At 35.1% G+C, this 14,155-nt stretch overlaps 1 protein-coding gene across 1 annotated transcript; it reads right to left on the bottom strand.

Moving 5' to 3' along the window:
• Nucleotides 1-12,436: 12,436 nt before the first annotated feature.
• LOC145046027 (uncharacterized) lies at nt 12,437-13,366 on the bottom strand. Its single transcript, XM_078994305.1, has 2 exons — nt 12,781-13,366; nt 12,437-12,711 (listed from the first exon to the last, which is right to left on the bottom strand). Exons 1-2 carry the CDS (start codon nt 13,364-13,366, stop codon nt 12,437-12,439), a joined length of 861 nt encoding a protein of 286 aa, XP_078850431.1.
• Nucleotides 13,367-14,155: the final 789 nt, after the last annotated feature.

Raw genomic sequence — 14,155 nt, 5'->3', positions numbered from 1 at the left:
GAGGGAGAGGAAGGGAGGGGTTCTCCTTATACCCTGTGTAAATGAATCTCCATATTAAATGACATGGGGTTATGCTCATTATATAGTGGAGATAATTACATATAACCCCCACAAAGAATACAAAGAGACATATAATAATTACATATAACCTTGTAACGCTCGTAGATCCGGGCTAGTCAATTTAGAGACAATAAGCATCAAATATGAGTTTTTGATGGAAGATTATTTAGAAGGAGTAATATTAACCAAGTTATAGCATATGTTACAAGGGTTCCATACATATGTATAAACGATGTTATACATGTTTTAAATGATTTAAAATGTATATGATTTTATATCTACAAAATATGTTGGGTCAAAGATGGGTAGATTAGAGATGAGATAAATGATGAGCGATGAAAGATAAGATAAATGATGAGCGATGAAAGATGAAATGAATAATGAGCGATGATATATGAGTGGTAAAAGATAGTGAGAAGCGATGAGCCAAACGATGAACCAAGTGATGAACCAAGTGATGAGCCATGCAATGAACCAAGCGATGATCCAAGTGACGACCCGTCATCTAGCAGAGTATGGATGACAACCACAAACTATTATAGACAGTCCAATGGAACACTAGCAGGCTCACAAACTGTAGGTGTTGTGAAAGATGTGTTCACCCGGTGTACTCTAAAAACCCACTGACATGTATTGCGAGTGCACTCTAAAAAATAATAATGTTAATAACGAGATAAACCCTAGCGATTATGGACTTAGTGCCTGTTGTATAAACCCTGATGACGATGGACTTCGTACCTATTCCTTAGGATAATCCTTAGGGATGAATGAACGAGGAATAGTTGATACTTAGGGTAGATCCTTAAGAGTAAAGAAGATAATGGGGATGGATCTAATGAACCGCGTATGCCAGCCTTACCTGGATAAATTCGTGATAGTGTTCATCGATGACATCCTAATTTATTCGCGAAGTAAGGAAGAGCATAGTCAACATCTGCAACAAGTCTTGGAGACACTAAGGGCAGAAAAGCTGTACACAAAGTTTTCAAAATGCGAATTTGGATTCGAAAGGTGGACTTTTTGGGACACGTGGTCAGCGAAGAAGGGATACATGTGGATCCCTCCAAAATTAAGGCAATTGAAAACTAGGAAGCGCCAAGGATACCGACATAAATCTGCCAGTTTTTAGGCCTTGCTGGCTACTACCGAAGGTTCATACATAACTTTTCCAAAACCGCAAAGCCACTTACTAGTCTGACCCAGAAAGGAGTGGCCTTCAACTGGGAGGATAAACAAGAAACTGCCTTCCAGACGCTAAAGCAAGCTTTATGCAATGCTCTGATCTTGTCTCTTCCAGAAGGGACAGAAGACTTTGTGGTCTATTGCGATGCATCCAAACAAGGTCTAGGTTGTGTACTTATGCAACGGAGAAAGGTCATTGCCTATGCCTAGAGATAACTCACGACTCACGAGGTCAACTACACCACACACGACCTAGAACTAGGAGTTGTATTGTTTGCCCTAAAGATCTCGAGACACTACCTTTATGGTAAAAAGTGCTCAACCTTCACTGAACATAAGAGTCTCCAACACATTCTCAATAAAAAAGAACTCAACATGAGACAACGACGATGGGTAGAACTACTAAATGATTACGAATGCGAAATTCGCTATCATCCGGGCAAGGCCAACGTAGTAGCAGATGCTCTAAGTCGAAAGGAGTACTCTGGCCACCGGGTAAAATCATTAACAATGACTATCCATTCAAATCTGTCGACCCAAATCAAGGAGGCGCAACTTAAAGCCTTGAAATCTAAGAATGTCACAAGTGAAGCCTTGCGGGGGATGGAAAAAACCTTAAGGTCAGGGATGACGGAGCTCATTACCTCATGAACTGAATCTGGACACCGAGATTCGGTGGTTATACAGACATTATCATGGATGAGGCTCACAAGACCAGGTACTCCGTTCATCCCATGCCTGATAAGATGTAGCTAGACCTCAAGAAACTCTGTTGGTGACCGAACATGAAGGCGGAAATCGCTACTTATGTGGGCAAGTGCTTGACTTGCGCCAAGGTCAAAGTAGAATACCAAAAGCCATCAGGTTTGCTACAACAACCAGATATACCCGAGCAGAAGTGTGAGCGGATAACCATGGACTTCATAACTAAATTGCCCAAGACAACTCGTGGGCATGACACCATATGGGTAGTCGTCGATAGGTTAACCAAATCCTCATACTTCCTACCAATAAAAGAGACAGACAAAATGGAGAAACTAACAAGGACGTACATCAAGGAGATTGTATGATTACATGGGATGCCAATATCTATTATCTCAGACAGAGATAGTAGGTTTACCTCACGGTTTTGGCAATCACTACAAAAGTCTTTAGGAACTAGGCTTGATATGAGTACAGCCTACCACCCACAAACCGACGGGAAAAGCGAGAGAACTATTCAAACGTTGGAAGATATGTTAAGAGATTGTGTGATAGACTTCAATAAAGCTTGGGATACCCACTTACCACTTATCGAGTTCTCATACAATAACAATTATCACTCTAGCATTAAAGTTGCTCCATTTAAAGCCCTATATGGGCGCAAGTGCAGATCACCTCTGTGTTGGGCCGAGGTGGGTGACATGCAGCTAACAAGAGGACAAGTGCCTAATAGCACGCTCACCGTCCCTGAGATCATACAGGAAATGACAGAGAAGATCGTTCAGATCCGTGAATGACTAAAGGCATCCCGGGACCGAAAAAAGAGTTATGCGGATAAACGACGCAAACCCTTGGAATTCCAGGTTGGTGATCGCATGTTGTTGAAGGTCTCACCCTGGAAGGGAATGATACGTTTTGGAAAACATGGGAAACTAAATCCAAGGTACATAGGGCCATTCGATATCCTTTACAGGATTAACCTTGTAGCTTACAAACTTCGACTACCACAGGAACTCAGCAACGTGCACCCTAATTTTCATGTGTCCAACTTAAAGAAGTGCCTATCTTAAAGAAGCGCCTATCTGATGAGACCCTCGTCATTCCACATGATGAGATCGAAGTAAACAAGAGTCTCCACTTCGTCGAGGAACCTATTGAAATCATTGACAAAGAAGTCAAAAGAACAAAGTAAAGTCGCATACCAATAGTAAAGGTCCGTCGGAACGCCAAACGAGGACTTGAGTTTATTTGGGAACACGAGGACTAAATGAAACAGAAATATCCACATCTTTTCGCTAACCCTTGAGGATCCACTCGGAATGCCAATTTCGGGACGAAATTCATTCTAATGGGGGGATGATATGATAATAGTCAATTTTGGGTCAAACCAAGTCAACAAAAGTCAACCCGATCAACTTAACTAGTATTAGAATTTTAGGAGAAATGTGATATTCTCTAATGTTTCTAATGTACTATTGACTATTTATAATACAAAGTACCTCTTTGGTTGCCAATTATGGAATATAAACCTTAATGAGGGTTAGTAACGTAACAACTCGATAATTCAATTATATATTATTTGGGTATAAATAATATTCGTAACACAATATAGTTGAGTTCATAAACCATACACTACATGAAAAATTCATAACAAATGTTACATATATAAATTTTTGGTGAATTCGTCATCAAATACGACAAATTCTATACCCGACTTAAACACCCAATTTTAACGGAAAGAATTTAGGAATTAACCTAATTTCGTGTAACGTATTTTTTTTATAATAATGATTTTATTAATAATTTGAATTTTTATAATTCAAATTAAATATTTATACATCCTTTATACCATAATTCTTGAAAAAAAATATATACCACTCTTTTTATAAAAATGCCATTTTTTTATAAAATAAAAGAGAGTTGATTTAATTTATAAAACTTCATAAGAGACAAAAAATTGTCTCTTCTTTTCCCCACAAAATTTATTACCCAACATACATCCATGCACTCACACCCACCCCACCTCACCCCCACCACGCTCCCTCCCCTCCCTCCTTAAAGTTGCGGCCGACCCACCCCCCCTCTCACTTCATCTTCTCAAACTTCTTATCTCTTCATTTTTCTCTCAAGAGCTCTTCAAATTATCTCAAGGTTAATTCCCCATAAGTGGTTCTTCATCTTTTGGTAAGATTTTCTCCATTAACCTAGTGATTCTATACGTAAAAATACTAGCTTTGTTACAATTAAACACATTAATATGTGTTAATATCCATAGGGTAATTCCATCTTCAAGTATTCTTCAAGCATCTTCAAGTGTTCTAGGCTTGAAAACCTTCAACTTCACATCTTTATCCACTAAGAAATCCACTCAACGCGAGTTCATACCCCTTCATTTTCGTTTTATCCAAGTTTTAGGGGGAATACAAGTAAACTTGTATAATAACACAAGTTGTTATGCATGTTTCCTCTTTATGTTGTGTAAAAGTATTATTTGCATGAAATAATGTTATTGCCTAGTTACAAGAACATTTATATGTGGTGTGTTTGTTTAAAATGCAAAACTATGAAAAATGAGTATAAATGTGCCACATAAAAAGAGTCATAAAAACACAACTACAAAAACTATGGTTTTTATGAACACTACATGAGATTTCTAGCAAAAATGGTCATAACTAGGTTATGACACAATTTTTGTGAGATTTAACCCAAAATATGCTATTTTAAACATATAAGCTTAGTTTGAATTAACCTCCATAAAAAGGTAAAAATAAACTTTATAAAGTTTTTAACTCAATATTTACCGTTAGTGACGTAAAAAGGGAAAAAACCAGAAAACTGATTTTATCATACCATTGGTTGCATGTATAATATAGGGATATATACAGTAAAGTCCCAATATTTTCATCCATTTGACAAGAAAATCGTAAACTTTATTTTTTTGACAGTAAAATCCAAATTACCGGCAGTTTTTGACACTTTTACCCTTTTTTCCCGATTAGCTAGAACTTTTTTATCAACAAAATAAAGTTTAGGATTTTCTTGTCAAATCGTCAATTAGGACTTTACTATCAAAAAAATAAAGTTTAGGATTTTTTTGTCAAATCGTTGAAAATATTGGGACTTTAGTGTATATATAATTTTTTTTTTGTTAGAATTTTGATGGTATGACACTTTTTAAGTATAAGAGTTATTGAAACTTTCACAAATTTGCTAGATCCTATTGAAATTCTTAACGTTTACTTCTTGTTAAATCGTTTTTTTAATCTCAACAAACCGACATTGAAAAAATTGAGATAATCAAGAAAGAAAGAAAGAAAGAGCGAGGGTTGTGTTAGCTTTTTGTAGCCCCAAAAATGTAGAAATAAGAAACCGAAAAAAACGAAATTGCCCTTATTTCCCTTCTCCACATTCACACCCTTTTGACTAGGCATGTGTTGTTTGTGTTTGTATAAAGTCAGGGCAATTTCGTTTTTTTAGGTTTCTAATTTCTCCATTTTTGAGACTGCAAAAAGCCAACACAACCCTGATTCTTTCTTTCTTTCTTGATTATCTCAATTTTTTTTCAACGTCGATTTGTTGAGATTAAAAAAACGATTTAACAAGAAGCAAACGTAAAGGATTTCAATAGGATCTAGCTGATTAGAGAATGTTTCAATAGCTCTTATGCTTAAAGAGTATCATACCATTAAATTTCTAACAAAAAAAATTATATATACACTAAAGTCCCAATATTTTCAACGATTTGACAAAAAAAAGTCCTAAACTTTATTTTTTTGACAGTAAAGTCCTAATTGATGATTTGATAAGAAATTCCTAAACTTTATTTTGTTTACAAAAAAGTCATAATTACCGGATAACCGGGAAAAAAGGGTAAAAGTGTCAAAAACTACCGGTAATTTGGACTTTACTGTCATAAAAATAAAGTTTAGGATTTTCTGGTTAAATCGATGAAAATATTGGAACTTTACAATATATATCCCTATAATATATGTTTTATGAACATCTACACATGTTATCTTATATATATACATCTGTATATATGCACAACAAAACATTTATGATAAGCTATAATGAGTGTAGTTTATGGGTTATTAACATTATTTTATCATTTCGGGACAAACAAATAATTATTTAAAGGTATAATTATTTCACACTATGTAATCACTATGGAAAGGTAATATTTCCACTTACAAAAGGGTGTTCATTACACTATAGGTAAACCTGTTGATACAATTATGAGAGACATAGTCTTTACCGTGCCTATTAGAGTACACACTAAAGTCCTGAATTATAACTAGAATCTCGGTAAGAGAGCGTGACACTTGTGTATAGATCTATCCGGGATTGACAATCCTGCACCTAAGTTGTTAGCTACAACTAGACCGACAGGTATATGGTGACAATAGTCTAACATTCTGACGCCTGAAGAACGTTGTAGCAGGCCAATGACAGTTTTAGTATGGTTGTAATAACTCACATGTGGAATCAACAATACATTTGGTTTATGGAGTAACAAACATTCAAATGGTTTCATATTTATAAAACTATGTAATACTATTTTAAGTATAGAAGTACTTATATATTTTTTGGTCTTAGGGTTTTTAAGTCTACCACTCATTTTTAAGAAAATATTGGATGATCTGGGAACAAACACTATCATTTTACAAGGAAAAAGTTGCAAATTTTCACATACAAAACTCTTATGAACTCACCAACTTAATTGTTGAAATTTTTCAAAATTACTTGTATTCTTAGGAAATCGTTAAGTAGGTAATCACAAGGTTTTGAGGGTGGGAAGTTACAACGTCACATTACTTACTTTTGTCATCATGTAATTGGTATTGAAACAAACATTTGGATACAATGTAATATTCCTAATTATAATTATGATATTTGTGTTACTTTGATCACTATTATTCATTATGTTGTGATATTGTTTATGAAAGTCATCCACCCCCAAACGTTTCCGCCATCATGGTTTGGGGGTGTATCATTTGTCTACCATAATATAACATTTTACTTTTCCTTTTATAGCATGCTTCTTTAACATAATACCATTTATGATACTTTTTTTTAAACCTTTTTCTGTTAAAACTACTTATACATGGAAAACTATGTAAATTTATTTTACTTTGGGTATATTAGTAGATTGAAGTTTTCTTTGAAACAAGTAATTATAAAAAGAGAAAATGACAAAAATAGCCATTTACACTAATGACATTACAAAAATAGCCAAAAAAAATCAAAATTACAAAATTAGCCAACGATTTCGCAGATGGAGATGCCCCATCTTCGAAATCAGCATCTCATCTGCGAGTGTACAAGCACCTAAAGCACTGTGCTTTAGGTTCTTGTACATTCGCAGGTGGTTTTTTTTTTTAAATTTTTTTGTGTATATATAGTGGTAATTTCGCAGATGGAGAAGGTCCATCTGCGATTTACTCTCACTCTATCTGCGAAATGGTGATTTTTTTTGTATTTTTTTTAGTTTGACTATGAAATGAATTGGTTTGACTACGAAATCATGTTGCTATATAAAAAGTTTTGTAGAAAAATATCATTTTGGTTGTTATTTGTTTAGGAACTTTCTCTACAATTTGCTCAAAAAATGATTGAATATTTGGTTTGTCTTGTAACCGGTGGGAGATGGCAAGTTAATGGAACTAATCTGGAATACATATGTCCACAGGGAGGTATTTCTGAACTTGGTTTGATATTTTCTGAGTATATTAGTTATAGTGATTTTGTATCTTTGGTAAGAAGCAAAATTGGTTTGTTAGACAAATATAGAATTAGTCTTCGTTTCCACCATCCTGAATTAAATTATTATATAGCTATAGTTGAAGACATGGATGTTAGAATGTTGATAAACGTAATCAAATGTAGTGGAGGAAGGGCTGTGAAAGTGTTTGTGGTGGTTGATGAAGTTGAGGAGGTTAATGGGGGTGGTGAAATTGGAAACCAGCTTGTTGGTAATTTTTGCAGTTATAAAGGGAGCAACGATCCGATAGGTACTTTCAATACTCCTAGTGTACCTCAGTTTCACAGTGTTGCTGAAAATGTTAATGTTAGTTATTCACCTATTCACTATGTGGATCCTAAGAATTACAAGCATGTTGGTGATGATGATGTTGGTACTTATCTTGATGATGTGGGTGGTCGTTGTGATGATGTTGCCGAACAAGAAGTTAAAGTTATAAGTAGGCGTGTGGTAGATAAAACTAAAAAGAAAAAAAAATTCAAGTCAAAAAAATGAAAAAAATCAAGTTTACGGGCATTATGTTGATGTTGGTGATGTATGTTTAGATATAACCGAGCTACAAAGCAATTCCGATAGCGATGAGTTGGGTGATGAAGTTAAAGCTAAGTTTCCCGATAACCTTTTTCACGGTATGCCCCCTGTACCAGCATGGCCAGTTGATATTAATGAAGATATCCCAACACAAATGGTAGACATGAATCTTCAAAAGATTCAATGTGAGAGTATATTTAAGAACAAAGAACTTTTAAAGCGATGTATTGGTAAAAAATGTCTTCGAGAAGGTTTCCAGACGAGGACAAGTAGATCCACCAAATCAAGGTATGAAGCTGTGTGTGTTTCGAAAAATTGTTCTTGGTTACTAAGAGCAAAAGCAATTAAAAATTCTTATGGACTTTTCCAAGTGAATAAATTTGTTGATGTACACACATGTTCTTCAACATTGTTGCAACCTAATCATCGACAAGCAAACAAATATGTTTTGGGTGAATATGTTGCTGATGTTTTGGCTGAAGACTATAGTAGAGTTTGTCGGGGAAAAGAAATTGTTAATGATATGAATGCTTAATTAAATATCAATATCTCATACCATCAGGCATGGCGTGCGAAGCAATATGCATTGTTGTCGTTAAGGGGTACGAAAGAGGATTCTTTTACCAAACTTCCGGCGTATTGTCACAACTTGGCCAAACATAATCCGGGTACTATCACACATATTAAAACAGATGCTGATGATCGCTTTGAGTTTTTGTACGTCGCACTCGGTTGCTCGGTTAGTATTATCATATTATATTAATTTTTTAATATTTATTTTGGTGTATTTGAATAGATATACAATGTATTGTAGGTACGCGCTTTTGTCAATTTTTGTAAGCCGACCCTAGTAGTAGATGGAGCTCACCTAAAGGGCGAGTTCAAAGGTACCATGTTACTTGCAGTTACTAAGGACGGACAAAACCAAATATTACCGGTTGCATATGGTATATGCAAAAATGAGTGTACCGATTCTTGGGCATGGTTTTTTCAAAAACTACTTGATTATATAGGAAATATGCAGGAGCTTACAATTATATCTGATAGGTCTCCATCTATAGCAACATCCGTTGCCAACATTTTTCCTCACCCTCATCATGGAATATGTGGTGTCCATTTGTATTTCAACATAATATCTAGATTCGGCAAGAGTAAGACGGTTAAAGGAATTTTTTGGGAGGCGTGTAGGGCATACGCAGTTGATGATTTTGATGCTGCCATGGATGTTATGAAAAAGAAAAAAGAACCAGTATGGGAGTACTTAAAAAGTATAAATCCAGAAACTTGGTCAAGAGCACATTTTAAAGGGAACCGATACAATCTTATGTCGTCCAACAGTGTGGAGTCTATAAATGCATTATCTAGACACGCACGTAAGGTGCCAATACTTATGTTGATCGAGGTATGCATTAAATGATTACTTTACCGAAACATTGAGGAAAATATATGAGGAATCAATAAACCCTCTGCCAAAGCCATCCGAATGGGAGATCCCCGATGATTTGATGATTGTTAAGCCACCAATAATGGATAAACGTCAGGCAGGCAGGCCAAGAAACACATACCGCACTCCATCCCAAGGCGAGGGTCCAATTATAAAAGAGTGTTCTACATGTGGTCAAATAGGACACACGAGAAATAATTGTACTGGAAGGGCGTCCGGTAGCGGAGCACGTCACATAATTTCTACTGTAGAAATGGCATTTAATATTGGTGGTTCAGTGAGTTGCTCACAAACCTATAACGCTGATTTTGATATAAAACAACCTTGAAATGAAGACTAATGACGAGTTGTTAACTTATTATGTATTGTAATATTTTTATTAAATCTTACAACACATTGCTATGCTTTCATATATTTGTTTAGTTTGTTGATTATAACAATTAATGAAGCCTTTATTTTATAAAATATAGTTTGCAGAATTTTTTTAACAATTACAACTTGTTATTTAAAAAAAAAAACAACAAACGATCCTTTTGCAACCTAATATGTATCATGATAATATAACAACAATTTTGTAACTAATTTTTAAACTTAGGGAACTGCAATGGGTACTTCTCTTTCTCCATTGTTATATAGTCATCCCTAATTCTCATTTTGTCTTCCAAACGATCCTTTTTTACCATTATGTGTATCAACTGCTCATCCTTCTCAGCAAGCCGTTTTTCAGTCGTTTTGATTGCCTTCTTACTCTTTTTTATCCAATCTTTATGCTCTTTGATTTTGTTTTTATTGAGGTCTATCCTTTCTTGAGCTTGTTTGCATTCCGATGCAATATAATTAGCAAGTTGAGTGAGAAGTCGGGATGACTCTTTGTCCTCCTCTTGTTGTTCTTCAGCCTTCTTCAATTCTTCAAAATTTTCATGTGACATATATGGTCCGGCCGAAGAGGGTGTAAAAAAAGGGTCTACCGAATCGCAGTAGTAACAATCTACTTCGTTGCATGAGCAAACTTCGGATTTTTGTGAGGAACTCATAATAAAGTCGACATTTTAAAATAAACTTGATCTATAAGCGGTATTTATACATACTAGACAGTAATGACAAGTCCAACTTTGAAATGACTAGACAGTAATGCCAAGTTACTATAGTAACCTGAAAATCGTAGTGGAACCCTTAGGTGACATGACATAAAGGATAGTTTGACATGATAAATCACTGCATAAAGCTGAAAATCGTTGTCCAAATGTAACCATTTCATAGTCAAAGTTTTAATTCGTAGTCTATTTATTTATATAAATAGATGTTTAAGATCTAAAAACCAAACACCTAAATCAGCTAAACGAAACGAACTCCCATTATTAGAAATGTCGTCGAATGCAGCAAGTTCTTCGAATGAAGTACCTGGTTCCAATTCTGAAAGGCCATGGACGACAAACGAGGTGTTAGTTCTAACACGTTGCTGGCTATGTGTTAAGAATGGTGTATCGTTACTTGCTCCCCCGCATTGCCTAATTGGTGATGAATGGACTCGCATAACATCTTTGTTTAACCATGAGATGGGAAAAGGACAAAAAAGAGAAAAATCAGATGTTGTTACTAAGTGGATGGATGTAAAGGAAGAAGTGACATGGTTCAATCGAACATGTAATTATGCGAAATGTAACAATGTTCGTTATCGGGATGAAGAAGAGTTCTTGGAAGTTGTTACAGATTTTTACATCTGTGAGCATGACGGCAGAGACTTCGAATATGAGGAAGTTTGGAAGGTTGTTAAAAATAAACAGTATTTCATGTAGACCGCTCTAATTCCTGTTAAGAATAACCCATGGACTTGTGTTTTACGTTAATGCTTTGTTCGTATTATGTCGTTGTTTTTCATGTAATTGTTGTAATGTTTGTAATGGTTCATGGAATCCTTGTTAGAAATGTATTATGATGTATTGTGAAAACTAATGCAATGGGAATTTATTAATTCAAATTAATCATACGAGTTGCTCACATAATAAACTAATTTAGATTTTAAACAAACGAAATACATACGAAATACATGAAAATAACCTAGTACTCACATAATAAACTAAAATAGATTTTAAACAAACGGGATATATTTCTAAATATTCCAAGGGGCTTCAAACTGGAATTCCAACCCGTTACTTAATGACTTGTATTCCTCCTTAGCAGCTTCCAAGATGACCTCCTCAGTAGCATTTAAACGGGTGTCGTCAATTTTGGTATAAAGATCATTGAATAATAGAACTTCGGTTTTCATTTCATACCATCTTGCTAAGATGTCTAGTTCGTCACGATCGTTTCTTGTAGCCATTTGATTTTCAGCATTGAAAATATTGGTTAAACGGCTCCAAAACATTGGATCGTTCAACTTGCTTGTCTCGTACACATGAATATAAGCATGTGTAAGAACCAAGAACTCTTCATTGCTCCATGATATAGAACTCATTTTGATTGAAACTAAGAGAGTAGAATATAAAAAACAATATTTGAACAGCTGTATTGGTTTATTTAATAAACTATTTATGTAACATAAGGTCAATTTATAGTAGTTTCTACACAAAATCGCAGTCCAATCTTCTAATATGTCTGCAATTCATAGTCAAAATTAACTGACGAATGTAGTGTACTATACTTATAACACAACAGATCACTGTTCGAGTTGACAAGTCATCCCCGGTCGAATGACAACACAATACATTGCTGCTTGAATTGACAAGCCATTGCAGCAGGAAAGTAAGGAGTCGTTATAAATTAGTGAACTTGTAATCAACCATTATGTTAATGGATTCAGATGTACGGGTTCTTAGACATGCTATAGCGTGGGCACATGGTATACCGCTTTTTTGCCATTTACCACAACTACATACCCTTCGTTCCAGTTGTACGTTGGTGGTGGAAAAATTGTCATGGACTTCAAATGTATCCCCATACAAACGTCTTGCATTCCAATTATAAGACTTGTTGACACATTTTTGAACCTTACTCTCAACGTAAGGGGTCAACCCACCAGACAACCTCCCTGTAAAATTTGATACTTTAATAAAAATAATAGCACATTAAAAAAACTAAATATAACAATCTCCCTTACCCGCCACTTCGGCCCGTTCAGCATACTTTGATTGTATCGACGTGGTGATTAACTCAATTATCGTTGTTATAGGAAACTCACGTGTGGATATAATTTGCAAAATTTCAGGGACGTCAATCGATTTAACATTGTAGCGTATTTTTGGGAAAAATGCTCGTGTCCATTTTGAAATCGGTATATCGTCAAGCCAGTAAATTGGACTCCTAAGCAAGGTGAAGAAAGGTGATTTCCTACATGCACTTTGCAACCTTTCCAAACACAAGTAAAAATCATCAACGCTATATGCATTGCATGACTTCCAAAACAACGATTCGACTTCCGTATTGTTATGTCCCACAGAGTCACGTATCTTTCGAGCTATATCTTTAGGACAATATCCATGATAGGAATCCGGGTAGGCACTCTGAACACCAAAGTCTATTTTATCACACAGGTTGCTTATGAAACCAACCTCTATGTCCTCACCTAAACAATCTTTTAACCTCATCATGAACCATCTCCATGATTCTTCACACTCTAAGGTTCCTAAACCAATTGCTAAGAGTAGTGGTTCATGATTTCCATCTAAAGCCACTACGAAGTACATTGTTGTCAGATAGCTCCCAATAAGGGGTAAATAACCCACATATATCAGCGGTATCATGCACCTAAGGAAGGTACGAATCTACATAAAAACGAACACATATTAGTGATGAGTAAAAACTAATCGAGATACATTACCATGAAATATTATATAACTCAATAAAAGAAGTATGTTATACCACGCAACCTAAAGCCACAAAATAGAATTGAAAGTGGTTGGTATCAGTTTTCTTGATGGCTGTGAAGGTATTAGGATTTGTTCTTTGAAGGTTAGGCAAGAAAATTGGTAGTTGAGAAAAGCTTCTTTCGCTGTAAGTACTCATTTTCAAAACCGATGAAAGTGCTCTACAATCATCACACAAATGCAATATCAATAAAATGCGATTATAAATAGAAAATATTGTATCTCTACTGTTCAAAATTCATAGTTTAACCTTTTAAATTCATAGTCAAACCAGTTCATTTCATAGTCAAATTTCACTGACCGACATGACAATACTACAGAACGTACTTGTCTGGATTTCGTAGTTCAACTTTTTGAATTCATAGTCAAACCATTTGATTTCATAGTCAAATTTCACTGACCGACATGACAATACTATAGAATGTACTTGTTTGGATTTTGTAGTTCAACTTTTTGAATTCATAGTCAAACCAGTTCATTTCATAGTCAAATTTCACTGACCGACAAGACAATACTACAGAATGTACTTGTCTGGATTTCGTAGTTCAACATTTTTAATTCATAGTCAAACCAGTTCATTTCATAGTCAAAAGGAATTGTCTGTAATAT

Source organism: Lactuca saligna, chromosome 5 (genome assembly GCF_052625555.1).
Source record: "Lactuca saligna cultivar CGN05327 chromosome 5, ASM5262555v1, whole genome shotgun sequence".
Classification (NCBI taxonomy): domain Eukaryota; kingdom Viridiplantae; phylum Streptophyta; class Magnoliopsida; order Asterales; family Asteraceae; genus Lactuca; species Lactuca saligna.
This window is presented reverse-complemented; position numbering and strand designations above follow the sequence as displayed.